At 43.6% G+C, this 12,356-nt stretch overlaps 1 protein-coding gene across 1 annotated transcript; it reads left to right on the top strand.

Moving 5' to 3' along the window:
* Positions 1-21: 21 nt before the first annotated feature.
* Positions 22-6,607, top strand: klf11a (Kruppel-like factor 11a). The gene is made up of 5 exons (XM_034900839.1): positions 22-217; positions 3,193-3,405; positions 3,825-4,010; positions 4,099-4,735; positions 6,197-6,607. Exons 1-5 carry the CDS (start codon positions 200-202, stop codon positions 6,493-6,495), a joined length of 1,353 nt encoding a protein of 450 aa, XP_034756730.1. The 5' UTR covers positions 22-199; the 3' UTR covers positions 6,496-6,607.
* The last annotated feature ends 5,749 nt before the right edge of the window (positions 6,608-12,356 follow it).

The following is a 12,356-nucleotide window of genomic DNA, read 5'->3' as shown; positions in this document are numbered from 1 at the left end:
TGTGTGTGTGTGTGTGTGTGTGTGTGTGTGTGTGTGTGTGTGTGTGTGTGTGTGTGTGTGTGTGTGTGTGTTTTCAGGTTTCTTTCAGCTGAGCTGAAGAAGCCAGTCTGATTATTGACTGATCACACACACTCCCGCTGCTGGCTCTGTTAAACGTTTGTTTTTTTATTATCCGCCGCACGTTTTGTGACTCTTCCTGATGCTCAGCTCCTGTCAGGTCAGTCTCCCTCTTTGTTCTCCGCCTATTCTTTTACGTTTAAAAAAACTGTTCGGCTCGTGTTTTTGTGAAATAAAGTTGTTGCATGTTTATTTTAACTAAGCCGATAATTAACCGGTATATTTATTAACAACACTGCTGTAAAGCGCGTTCATAGACTGTTAAAAGAGGCTCCTCAAAGGCGGGTTTAATGTTTTAATTTTAGCGCTGTAGACTGGTTTATCTGAGGTCATAGTGAACCCAGTGTCTCCTGTGTGTGTGTGTGTGTGTGTGTGTGTGTGTGTGCGCATGTATGGGTGTGTGTATGGGTGTGTGTACAGTTTCACTGCAGTGCATCGCTATATCATAAAGTTTATATAATATCAATTATGATAGGGATATTTATATTTAGAATACCAAAATCTGTAAATACATGCAAAAACAAAACCATCCGTCACGAGTCATTTTAGACGTCTTCTGTGCAGGAAGCTTTTTAAAATCCAATCTTATATCTGTGAACTTGAAGTTATAAATATAGGCTAAATGTAGGAACTGCTCCAATCACTCACCCAGTCATGCATTTAGTACATTGTGGATCATTAAACACACTTTTGTTTTCCCTCCAACATGTCGGTGGTTGTTAGACTGAGTTTATGTTGGATGGGAAAGAGAGATTGTCAGAGAAATTGAGCTGTAAGAACAAGAAGGAACCGTCAGATATGTTCTCTAATGTTTACATGAAGAACCTCTCTCTCGCGCGCGCTTTCTGTGTTTGTGTGTGTGTGTGTCTCTGTCTCTCTCTCTCTCTTTGTGTGTGTGTGTCTCTCTCTCTCTCTCTCTCTCTCTCTCTCTCTCTCTCTCTGTGTGTGTGTGTGTGTCTCTCTCTGCGTGTGTGTGTGTCTCTCTGTGCTTTTATTTTGAGACAAACAGACTTGTGTGACAAATCGATGGATCTGATATTTTATTTTTTATCGACACTTAATGAACAACATCTGATTGGAAAAATCTGAAATAAACTGGTTCAAATTTGGATATTTTTAAGAGTCATGTCTATGGCATGTTATCCAAGTAAATTAATTAGTTTGCATTTTTAATTGACTATGTGAACAAGAGATATAATGGCAGTGAGTAACTGTCTCTGCATTGTTTTTATGCTGCAGTGATGTGTTTTGTGACAAATTTAAACGTGGGAAATTACAGTGTGTGTGTGTGTCTGTGTGTGTGTCTGTGTGTGTGTGTGTGTGTGTGTGTGTGAGAGAGATTTTTTTAAGTTTTCTCCAATTGCACTTCCTGTTTGAAGCTTCCTCTCTCGCTCTCTCTCCGGGGTGAGTCGGTGCATGTAAATGAGGGAAGAGGCGTATGCGGGGCGGGGCTCATTTCCTGGTGGTGTAATATCTGGCAGCCACCTCCCGTCATCTATTCTGGGTGCAGGGGAGGCTCCGTCTGGACGCTGCAGAGGCGCGCCCCCCCCTTCTCTGTATCTCTATATCTAGGTCTCTCGCTCTCCTTTCTGTACTTGCAAATGCCGCCAAATGCCCCCCCCCCCCCACCTTCAACCCACATTTATTTATCTATTTTTTTTAAAGGTTAATACCTTATTTTTTCCAACTTGGATCCTACTTTCCTTTACATTTGTGGCTTAATTATAGTCGGTAGTGTTAACCTATGAAACATACAGTATGTATGTACGATGTCATCATATACAGTTGTTACTTAAAGTTAAACAGCCCCAAAATCACCATCACCAAACCCACCAGACTCCATGTAAATCATCACTACTTTTAGCGTGTGTAAAGCAGCATATCTCCACCAGACTCCATGTAAATAATCACTACTTTTAGTGTGTATAGAGCAGCATATCTCCACATGTAAACTGGTGAATTAAGAGTTTATTTCCACCAGACCAGAGAGGTGATTGTTGGAACAGTGGAAAGATAAACTAAGTCGGCTTTTGGTAGTTTTATTTAGTTTCTGTCCACTTGGAATGAAGTGTGTTTTACGATGATAAAAGTAGTGATTATTTACATGGAGTCTGGTGGGCTCGGTGATGGTGATGTTAGTTTACTCTCAGGTCAAAGCATCAAGACGTCTTTTAATAGCAAAGGAGATTTCTGCAAGGAACCGCTTAGACGTAAAGTTGATTTTTTTATGTTGTTGGCTGTTAATTAAAGCTATTTGAACAGAAACACATGATATGAGTGATGTACATTCAGGCTAGGTATCGCCAATGATTTCCTGAATTGATTCCAATTCACAAAGTCCATATTCAATTCATCTTTGCAGCTTTCCAAACAGTTTCTAATGGCAAAAAGATGGAAGAAACAAAACACACATACACACACAAACACACACGCACACACATACACGCAGACACACACGCACACACACGCACACGCACACGCACACACGCAGGTTGCAATGAAAGGAAATAGTTTGGCAGTTTTTTGCTTCCATAAAACTTTTCTTTTTTTTAAAATATATTTTCAGAAAAGTTTGCAAGAAAACCACATGAGCTGTGACGCTATCTGTTCTGTGAGGGCTCTGTGTGACGATCTCATTCAGACACGGATCCGGTTGCAGTTTTTTATTTAATTAACGGGGCAAAGCTCACAAATCTGTGATGGTTTTAAAGCGTTAAATGCATTCCCGCCGGTGCAGCATGATGTCATCCCTAACACTTCTCTCTCTAGACAGGAAGTACTGCATTTATAAACTGGTTCACAAACTGACCACGTAGCTTTAAAATATAAGTTAGTTAGGATCCCGAGTACTTTATTAAAGGGTTACTACCGTTTTTTTCAACCTGACATCCGCAAAATGGCGTTCGCTAAACCCACCAGACTCCATGTAAATAAACAGTCATTTAAGCATAATTAAACACATTTCGTTCAAAGTCGACAGAACCAAAATAATCATCTTTCCACTTTTCCAAATATATTTATATATGCTGAACACTGAACCCTGGGTGGTTTTGAATAATCTTTTTCCCCCCTCAGGTTGAGCGTGGGGCCGGCCGGGTGGCAGCGGCGGCCATGGAGCTGAAGCCGTGCGTGGAGTACCACGACCTGGAGGCGGCCGAGGCGCTTGTCAGCATGAGCTTCTGGGGTCAAAGGACACACAAGCCCCGCCCCCTGACCCCCACCTCTGACTCCTGCGACTCCATCCATCTCCACCCGGAGGGGGGGGAACTGATCGCTCTGTCATCCCTGGTGGGGAAACGTTTTCATTGTTAACGTGTATGTGTTTGTGTCTGTCTGTCTGTCTGTCTGTCTGTCTGTGTGTGTGTGTGTGTGTGTGTGTGTGTGTGTTTAACTTGGGGGGAACTGATCGCTCTGTCATCCCTGGTGGGGAAACGTTTTCATTGTTAACGTGTGTGTGTGTGTGTGTGTGTGTTAGTGTGTGTGTCTGTCTGTCTGTCTGTCTGTGTGTGTGTGTGTGTGTGTGTAATTTGGGGGGAACTGATTGCTCTGTCATCCCTGGTGGGGAAACGTTTCATTGTTAGTGTGTGTGTCTGTCTGTATGTGTTTCTGTGTGTGTGTGTGTGTGTGTGTGTAACTTGTTTCGTTCTTCCAAGTATTAGACCAAGAGATAATGGCCGAGGGCTTGATGGTCTTCCTTCTTCCCTCAGTGTATGACTCCACCTCACAGTCCAAGCTTCACCGAAGCCACCGCCACGTCCTCGTCCTCCGCGGCCCTAAACCCGGCGGCGTCTCGGCCCGTCTTACCAGGCCCTGCCCCCCTCCTCCTCGGTGACTCCTACACCTGCCTGCCTCCACCCTCCTCTTCCTCAGCGACGTCCACACCTCCACCCAAGGTTTATTATTAATACAGTTCATTTAGTTTGAGTTAGCTTGTAGAGTGTGTTTGCTAGTGTTACTATAGTAACGCTGCTTCCACCTCAGACAGAGTCGTCGTGCGTGGCTTCCCCCGGCAGAGCGATGGTCACCAGCGTTATCCGCCACACTGCCGACAGCCTCAGCATTCCTCCGCCACTGCCACCCTCCGCCACGCAGCCGACAGAAACCTCCACGCCGGGGACTCTTCCAGAGGAGAAGGACGGCGCTCCTGCGTCTCCAGGCAGCTCGTCCTCTCCTCCCTCTCCAGCGTCTCCGCCTCACTCCTCGCCGCTGTCTTCCTCGTCCGCTTCCTCTTCCTCGCCGGTTCTCTGCCAGGTGTTCCCGGTGAGCAGCCGTACGGGGATGATCTCCGCCTTCCTCCAGGCGCCGGTGCAGATGCAAACTCACGCCCAGCCTCTGCTGGTGGGCTCGGCCATGCCGCAGGGCACCGTGATGTTCGTGGTCCCGCAGGCGTCCGTGTCGCAGACGCCGCCCGGCCAACAAACCGTCGTAACCCTGGGCAACACCAAGCTTCTCCCCCTGGCCCCGGCTCCCCTCTTCATGCCGATGTCAGCGGCCGGCGGTGGCGGCACCTCGCAGGCTGACTTCTCCCGCAGACGGAACTACGTCTGCAACTTCCCTGGCTGCAAGAAGACGTACTTCAAGAGCTCGCACCTGAAGGCTCACCTGCGCACGCACACAGGTGGGACGACCAGACGCTACGGGACAAATAACAGCTGGGATCACAGCTGCACAGTTGAATTGATTAGTTGTCTATAACTATTCTAATAATCGAGTCATTTCTTTATGTAAAAACAGGTGAACTTGTGTGATGTCAGCTTGATACATGTGAATATCTTCTAGTCTCTTCTCTCCTCTGGGACAGTAGACTGAATATCTTTGAGTTGAGGACAAAACAAGACATTTGAGGACGTCATCTTGGGCTTTTTGGGAAACACCGATCCACGTTTTAGAGACCAGACTACTAATCCATTCATTCAGGAAATAATCCACACATTAGAGGTGCTGTAGGTAGGATTCTGAAGATCAATTTAGCCAAAGAATGTGAACATTGACAACTACTCAGTCGCCCCCCCCCCCCCCCCCCCCCCCCCCCCCCCCCCCCCCCCTGCTAAAGCCCAAAACTGTCTCCTAAGCCCCCCTCCCCCTCACAAGGGAGAGCTTTGCGCGATGGAGCGTGTGAAAAGGGGGAGATGAGAGGAATAACCTATCCGCAGCTCGTGCACGGGGGAGGAAGCAATGAAATGCGTGTGTCTGAGCAGTGCGTTTCGGGCATTTTAGGCATTTTGAGTGTCAATTAGAAAGTAGAAATTATGTTTTTTTTTGGCTTTTTGGTAACGAGCTATGACGTGTTTCAGAGGCAAACAGCAACCAATTGGAAAATAGACTTCCTTCATGCTGGCTGATCCCAGAGAAACAGACAATGTAAACTTTGGTTCCTACCAAAACATTAATTCTGAAAAAATGGAGGAAAAGCCGTTGCTGGGTTACCTATAATTTATGATCTATTGTTGTTTGGACCTAGGGACAAGTTAGCGTTACCTGCCGGCCACATCGTCTGTAAGCGGTCCCTCACAGTGACGTCCTTCACGGGTAAATTGAGGTTAGAGTCTGGCGGCTGCTAGACACAGACAAATGCGACCAACAAGCTAACAATCCTGTCGTTATATATGTAATTAATAAAAGGTTTCTAGTGTCAGTGTATTGGCCGTGCCGTCAGAGCAGCCAGAGCGTCAAAAAGCTTCCCCGTATTTTTTGATAAGCGTCCTTGTCTTGGCCAGAGCTTCTTTGCTGCTCAAGTCGGCGGCAGTGTATACGTACAGTTAGACCCCCCCCCGGGCCCCCCCCGGGCGGGGGGGGGGGGACGGGGTGTCTAACTGGGGGGCCCCCCCGGCCCTGATTGGTGCATCTGAACAGTGAGCGGTGGGTTTTTGCAGATCCCACTACAGGCTGTAAGCGGCGCTAGCGTAGCCTACCTGCTTCGTGTAGTTCTAAAGGAACATAGAGTCAGGTTCAGCAGATAGGACAGGAAGTTAGTTTAATAAATCTTACCTGCTGCACCTTTAATCCACCGTGAACATGTCGTTGTTACATATTACATATTACATATTTTGTTTACTAACAGTCCGTCTCCTCTCTGCAGGCGAGAAGCCGTTCAGCTGTCACTGGGACGGCTGCGACAAAAAATTTGCCCGCTCCGACGAGCTTTCTCGCCACCGCCGGACACACACCGGCGAGAAGAAGTTCGTCTGCACCGTGTGCGACCGGCGCTTCATGCGCAGCGACCACCTGACCAAACACGCCCGGCGGCATAAGACCAACAAGAGGTCAGCGGTGTCGTGGTCCGCCGAGACCCGGGACGCCAATAAAGTAGCACAGCCCACGGGCCAAAACCGAGGCCCCGCACTTCCTGTTGGCATGCTGGTCTCCACCGCTAACTGACACTCATCTGGAGCCCCGCAGGGGCCAACTCGGGGGGGCAAATAACACACACAAAGACACGCACACACACACACACTCACAGACACACAGAAACACACACACACACACACTCACACACAGACACACTATACCACACACACAGACACACTATACCACACACACACACAGGGACAGGTCCAACTGTGGCCCTTTGTTTTTAATCAGCTCCACATCTGGAGGATCTCTTCTACCAATCAGACTCTGCTGGTGACCATGGCGACGACAGTCGCTGAGCTCCGACTGCGTTTACACCAACCAGAAGCATTGTACAACACAACAAACTTATTTTAATCACAGTTACTAGCGACCTCTGTCTGTGAAAACGTTCATCACACTCCAGAAAACTAAACTGCTGAGGCGTTAAAACCGAGATGCCCCAACTCAGTGTAACTTCCTGTCTCAGGGTAACTTCCTGTGTCAGTGTAACTTCCTGTCTCAGGGTAGCTTCCTGTCCCAGAGTTGCTTCCTGTCTCAGGGTAACTTCCTGTCTCAGTGTAACTTCCTGTCTCAGGGTAGCTTCCTGTCCCAGAGTAGCTTCCTGTCTCAGAGTAACTTCCTTTCTCAGAGTAGCTTCCTGTCTCATAGTAACTTCCTGTCTCAGAGTAGCTTCCTGTCTCAGAGTATCTTCCGTTCTTAGAGTAGCTTCCTGTCTCAGAGTAACTTCCTGTCACAGTGGTCTGTACAAAAGACGGGACCAACGGGAATAGTTCATTGACTCTGTATGGCAGCTTCTTTATCGTCCTCGCGTTAATCCCGCCAATAGTGCGTCAGGTGGATAAGCCAATTTGTGATCGGTCCCTGCAGATTTGTAATGGAAGCAGGATAGATAAACCACAGACAGTTAAAGAAATGGACCAACAGATCCCGTTGTTCTGGACGGAGACCAGTGAAGGTTAATAGAAGCTCTTTTCCAGTGATGGCTGGGCGTTACTGCGCAGCCTCCAACTGAGCTTGAAGACGTAGATGTGACGTAGGCAACATGTCTGAATGTTGTAAGTCTTCTGGTAGCTGTGCCAAGAGAAATATCAATCATTCCCAATCTTGCAGAGATGGAGAGAGTAGGTATATGTTAGGAGATAACATAGGCAAATAACATGCTAGTTAACATTAACATAGGCACAGGCTAATTACTGCTAACTGACATGCTACTTAACGTCAGTAATAAACCCAAACAGCTAATAAGTCTGCGAGCTTCTCCTGACAATACAGTGATTTGTTGACTATGCGATGGTGAGTTGCGTGGTTATGACACAGTCGTTAGCCTATTTAAAAAAAAAACGTCTGCTACGGATCCATAATGTGACGTACAAGGTAACGGAGCATTTTGTACATTGTTGTGTTCCTTTAGAAATGAACAACGGACAAAAAGTCTTGATACGCTTCAGATGTAAAGTTATTTACTGGCAAAGTGGCGCCAAAATAAATGGCCAATGCAATGCTAACTGTAGGTGATGGCTTCGTAGCATTAAAATGGCGCCACAGGAGCTACGCTTAGAGACGAGAGGCTGACGCTCTTGAGATAAACGTGCAGGTTTCCAGCCTAAGCTGCAGGGCGAAATCAAAGCAGAGTGGGCGGGGCTTACACCTGTTTATGCCCAACTTTAAGTTTACATAACTGTTTTTTTTTTCATTTTTAAACTAAAATAAATCAGAATCACGTACACACAATCCACAGTATTCCAAACGATGATGATTAAGGTATTTATACAACCGCTTCAAATAATCAAAGTATCGTCTTGATCTAATTAAAATCCAGATGTTTTGAGTGGATGCCGTGTAAACGTAGCCGGAGCAGCCAGCAAAAAGGACGGGGCGAGTTTCCCGTCCTCCTCAGGACATTTTATTTCCAACAACCACACAAACTCACCGGAAGAAGAACAAGAAGAAGTAAAAGGAGGACGAAGGCGACAGGCTGCTATTCAAACACGGACAGAAAACTAACAAAAACCTGACATTGCACTGGATTTATTTGAAATCTTGCTTGTTTTTGTACTCTTTCTCTCCGTCTATGATCATGTTTACTTCCTGTGTAAATGTCACGTTTAGCTAAATGTACGCTCTTTTTTTATAATTATTTTTGCCAAAGCCTCTGTATCATGCTTCTATTATTAGCCTAGTTCTGTGACTGTAAATATTGTAAATATCTTGATATCTATTTGAATGTTATGTGTATTCCAGTCTGCATTTATTGACCATTTGAGTTGAAAATTTAAAAATGTCAGTGGACAGTATTCTTCACTGTGATACTATCTACAGTGCTATCATTGCTTTACACATTATTATTATTATTATTATTATTATTATTATTATTATTATTATTTAAGGAACATTTGAGGAGAAAGTGCTGTTTTTTTTTAAATAGCTTGATTTGGCCCACAGTGTAGCCAGTAAGAAAATACCTCGTTATTAAATGTTATTCTTAATAATATCGGCTTATATCGGAATAATGCCAATTCTGAACATTTGCCTGTAAGCGATGGTGAAGAATATGTCTTTTTATAATAACAATTTACCATGAAAAAAATGTTTGTGTGAAGTTTGGTCTTGAAGTTTGTTCTCATATCACTGCATTTTATCAATGTATAATTTAGTTAATTTCAGGGACAACAGGAGACTTTGTTCAACCTGGACCCAATTCGCCCCTGCATGCGTCTAAGTGACTGATGAAACAACATTATGAAAGGATCCCTACAGAGATAGACCTTTTAGTTAAAGAGTAAGATCCTTTTAAGTTAGTTTAACATGGAACAGCCTCGAAATCACCATCACCAAACCCACCAGACTCCATGTCAATAATCAGGACTTTATCATCTTAAAACACAAGTCATTCAAAGTGGACAGAAACTAAATAAAACTACTAAAAGCCGTCTTGGTTCATCTTTCCACTGTTCCAACAATCACCTCTCCGGTCTGGTGGAAATAAACTCTTAATTCACCCATTTACATGTGGAGATATGCTGCTCTATACACGCTAAAAGTAGTGATTATTTACAAGGAGTCTGGTAGAGATATGCTGCTCTGATGGTGGGGATTTCTCCAGTTTAATATAATATAAATGACAAAAGTCATTTTGAAAAATCATTATTTTCCTGCTTTGTTGGATGTTCTTTTGCACGATGTCATTGGCGGGAAAACCAAGGGGTTTATCCGTTTATTAGGGTTCATTTCTTTATATAAACACAAACCAAAGATCTTCTATAGGGTCCAATCCGTCTCTCTAACACATAAATTGTCCGATATGAAGTTTCTGCTCGACGACAGCGGCGCTGTTACGTGTTATGTTACACAACCGGAGCTCAGACCACTCTCTTTCTTTCTTTCTCTCCGCACACCACCCGGTAACAGCGATCATCCAATCAGGAGGCAGCTCTCAGGGGGTGTGACCAATGGGAGCGGACGACTTTGTACCGGGAACGTGATAAGGGCGCGCCATTGGCTAATGAGGAACCCGCCCACTTGCCTTACTGACCGACATTTAGCAGAAGCCAAAAGAAAGATCTGCCCAAAGAAAATGAATTAAAAATAACATAATAAAAACAAGAGTCTGGCGGAAGCGGAGTTACCATAGAAACAGGGACATCATGTGGCGGGAAGCGGTACTTCAGCACAATTTAAAAAACTTAACTTAAAAAAAAAAAAAGTCTTAATTACATTCACTTGTCAAATGCATTTAAATGGTCAAAACGGTGGCACAAGAAACAACAGTGTTCACAAACACTGTCGAGAAGAATAAAAGTACAGGACATTAGTGTAAATAACACAAAACCATAAAAAGGATTTTTACACCGAAAAAGCCTATTTTCTTCAATATTAGAAGACATAGAAGAAAAAGTACATATATATATATATATATAAATATATATATATAGTATTTTGTATATCGTTTTTATTTTTTTTATTTTTTTAAAAACGGTCAAAAAACAAACAAAATTTAAAATAAGTTTTAAAAGGAAAAAATAATTACCATTCATATTTAGTGAAAATATATAAAATAAAGGCTTTTTCTCATGTAAATTGTGGATATATTTTGCAAATGCGTTACAAAAACGTTTTTTAACGACGGATGTGCAGTAGCCGTTCCTGTCGCTAAGGGAGACGCCGCTCGTTGACCCACATCTACAGGATGTGTCGTCATCTCCCCAAGCAGCCAATCGGAGCGCTCCAATCCGGAAACAGCTGATCTGTCATCTTCACTGGTTTTGAGGGAAAATGAGGCGATTATTTGAGCTTCAGAGAGACTAAATCAAAGGTACCAAGCTTTCAGATCATCTTAAAAACAAGACAGTGGCCTTTTAATGTGTTTAGGCTGTCGACCCTACGTGGAACAAACCGTCAAGTGACGCAACGGTTCGCTGTCACTGTGTTTCTGATGTAAATGTCATTTAAAATATAGGCTAAGGTTTAAAAAGATATTTTAACAGGTAGAAAGTTCCGGATGGGCTATAATCTGTTGGATATCATTTTTCAATTAAATATTACTTTTTGGCAAGTGCAAACCGATTGTGTAGGTTGTTTTCGCACTTTAAAAGTGTTGAGTTATAAAAAAGTAATAAACTTTGTATGATGCAGCCAGGATAGGATTAAGAAGCATTGGGTCTGTCAAGAGGTCAGGATGGGCCTTTTTCTTGTACCTCACCTACCCCCCTCTGTCTCTGCCAGATAAATAGAATTGAAAACTATTTAACATATAGAAAGAACCCGATTGTTTCACACCAGGAAGTAGCCTTATGTCTCCTGTCCCCTGGGGTCCTGGTCTAGGCTAAGACAATACAATTCTAATTAAACTCTTGATGTTAGTTTCACATTTACACAACAGAAGCTTTTGTTCTGTAACCAAAACGACCCCAAAGGTGCAGTGTTACAAGGCAGGTTGTCATTTGTCAGCAAAGATGCACTCAGCATGTTGTCATGACAACATCGGACCAATGAGAATGGATTTGAATGTGCCAGGTGAAAAGGAACCGCCCCCAGGTGCAGGACATAAATCAGAGTGTTTCAGGACTTTTCATCACTGGTTTCACGTGACTCCATCAGGGGGAAGCAAGGATCCAGTCCGCTGTCAGCTGCAGTGTTATTATGTTTGTTGTGTTTGTTTGTGTCTTGTTGTCTTTGTCTTATCATCTTCATCACTTCTGTTGCATTAAACCTTTTCCTAAATTCTCAATTCGACCAACAGCCTCCTTTTCCTCAGAGTCCAAACGAACCTTATATACCACAGTTGGTGGCAGCGCGTTTTGACTGCCGTGTGTACGCGAGTATGTGCGCATGCGGATATTTACTACCGTATATACAACGGTTGTGGTGCTAAATTGTCCGAATGACAACGCCTAAAGATTACAATAAACAACAAAAAATTGGCGGCAGCGGGATATGAAACCAGATATAAACACTTTAGACACAGCTACACACTTAATAGGAAACACTTGTTATAAACTAAAATAAAAGCCGACTGATTTCAGACTCATTAAAACACTGAAATAATAGCGATAAGACGTTTACACATTGTTATGTCCATTTTGAGGGGAGATATAAACAGGGTGTTTAAAAGTATTAACTATGTACCACTTGTGTTTACACGACATTTTAACTCATCTGTACTTATTTAAATGTATGTTTTACAATAAAAATCTGTCAATATGAAAGTCTGTTTTACTTTTTGAAATATTTCCCTTTTAATTTTCATGACGCTATTTTTTAATCACAGTTTAAAGTTTTTTTTAATGCAAAACAAACGGGAGTCTTTATCAAAATCAGAAATGTTGCGTAAACGCTCATTTTAAAGGTTTTGTAACATCGGTTTATGGCAGTTTTGTAACCTCGCC

This window comes from Etheostoma cragini, chromosome 18 (assembly GCF_013103735.1).
Source record: "Etheostoma cragini isolate CJK2018 chromosome 18, CSU_Ecrag_1.0, whole genome shotgun sequence".
Lineage (NCBI taxonomy): Eukaryota > Metazoa > Chordata > Actinopteri > Perciformes > Percidae > Etheostoma > Etheostoma cragini.
Note: the sequence above shows the minus strand (reverse complement) of the source record. Positions and strands in the feature narration are given on the sequence as shown.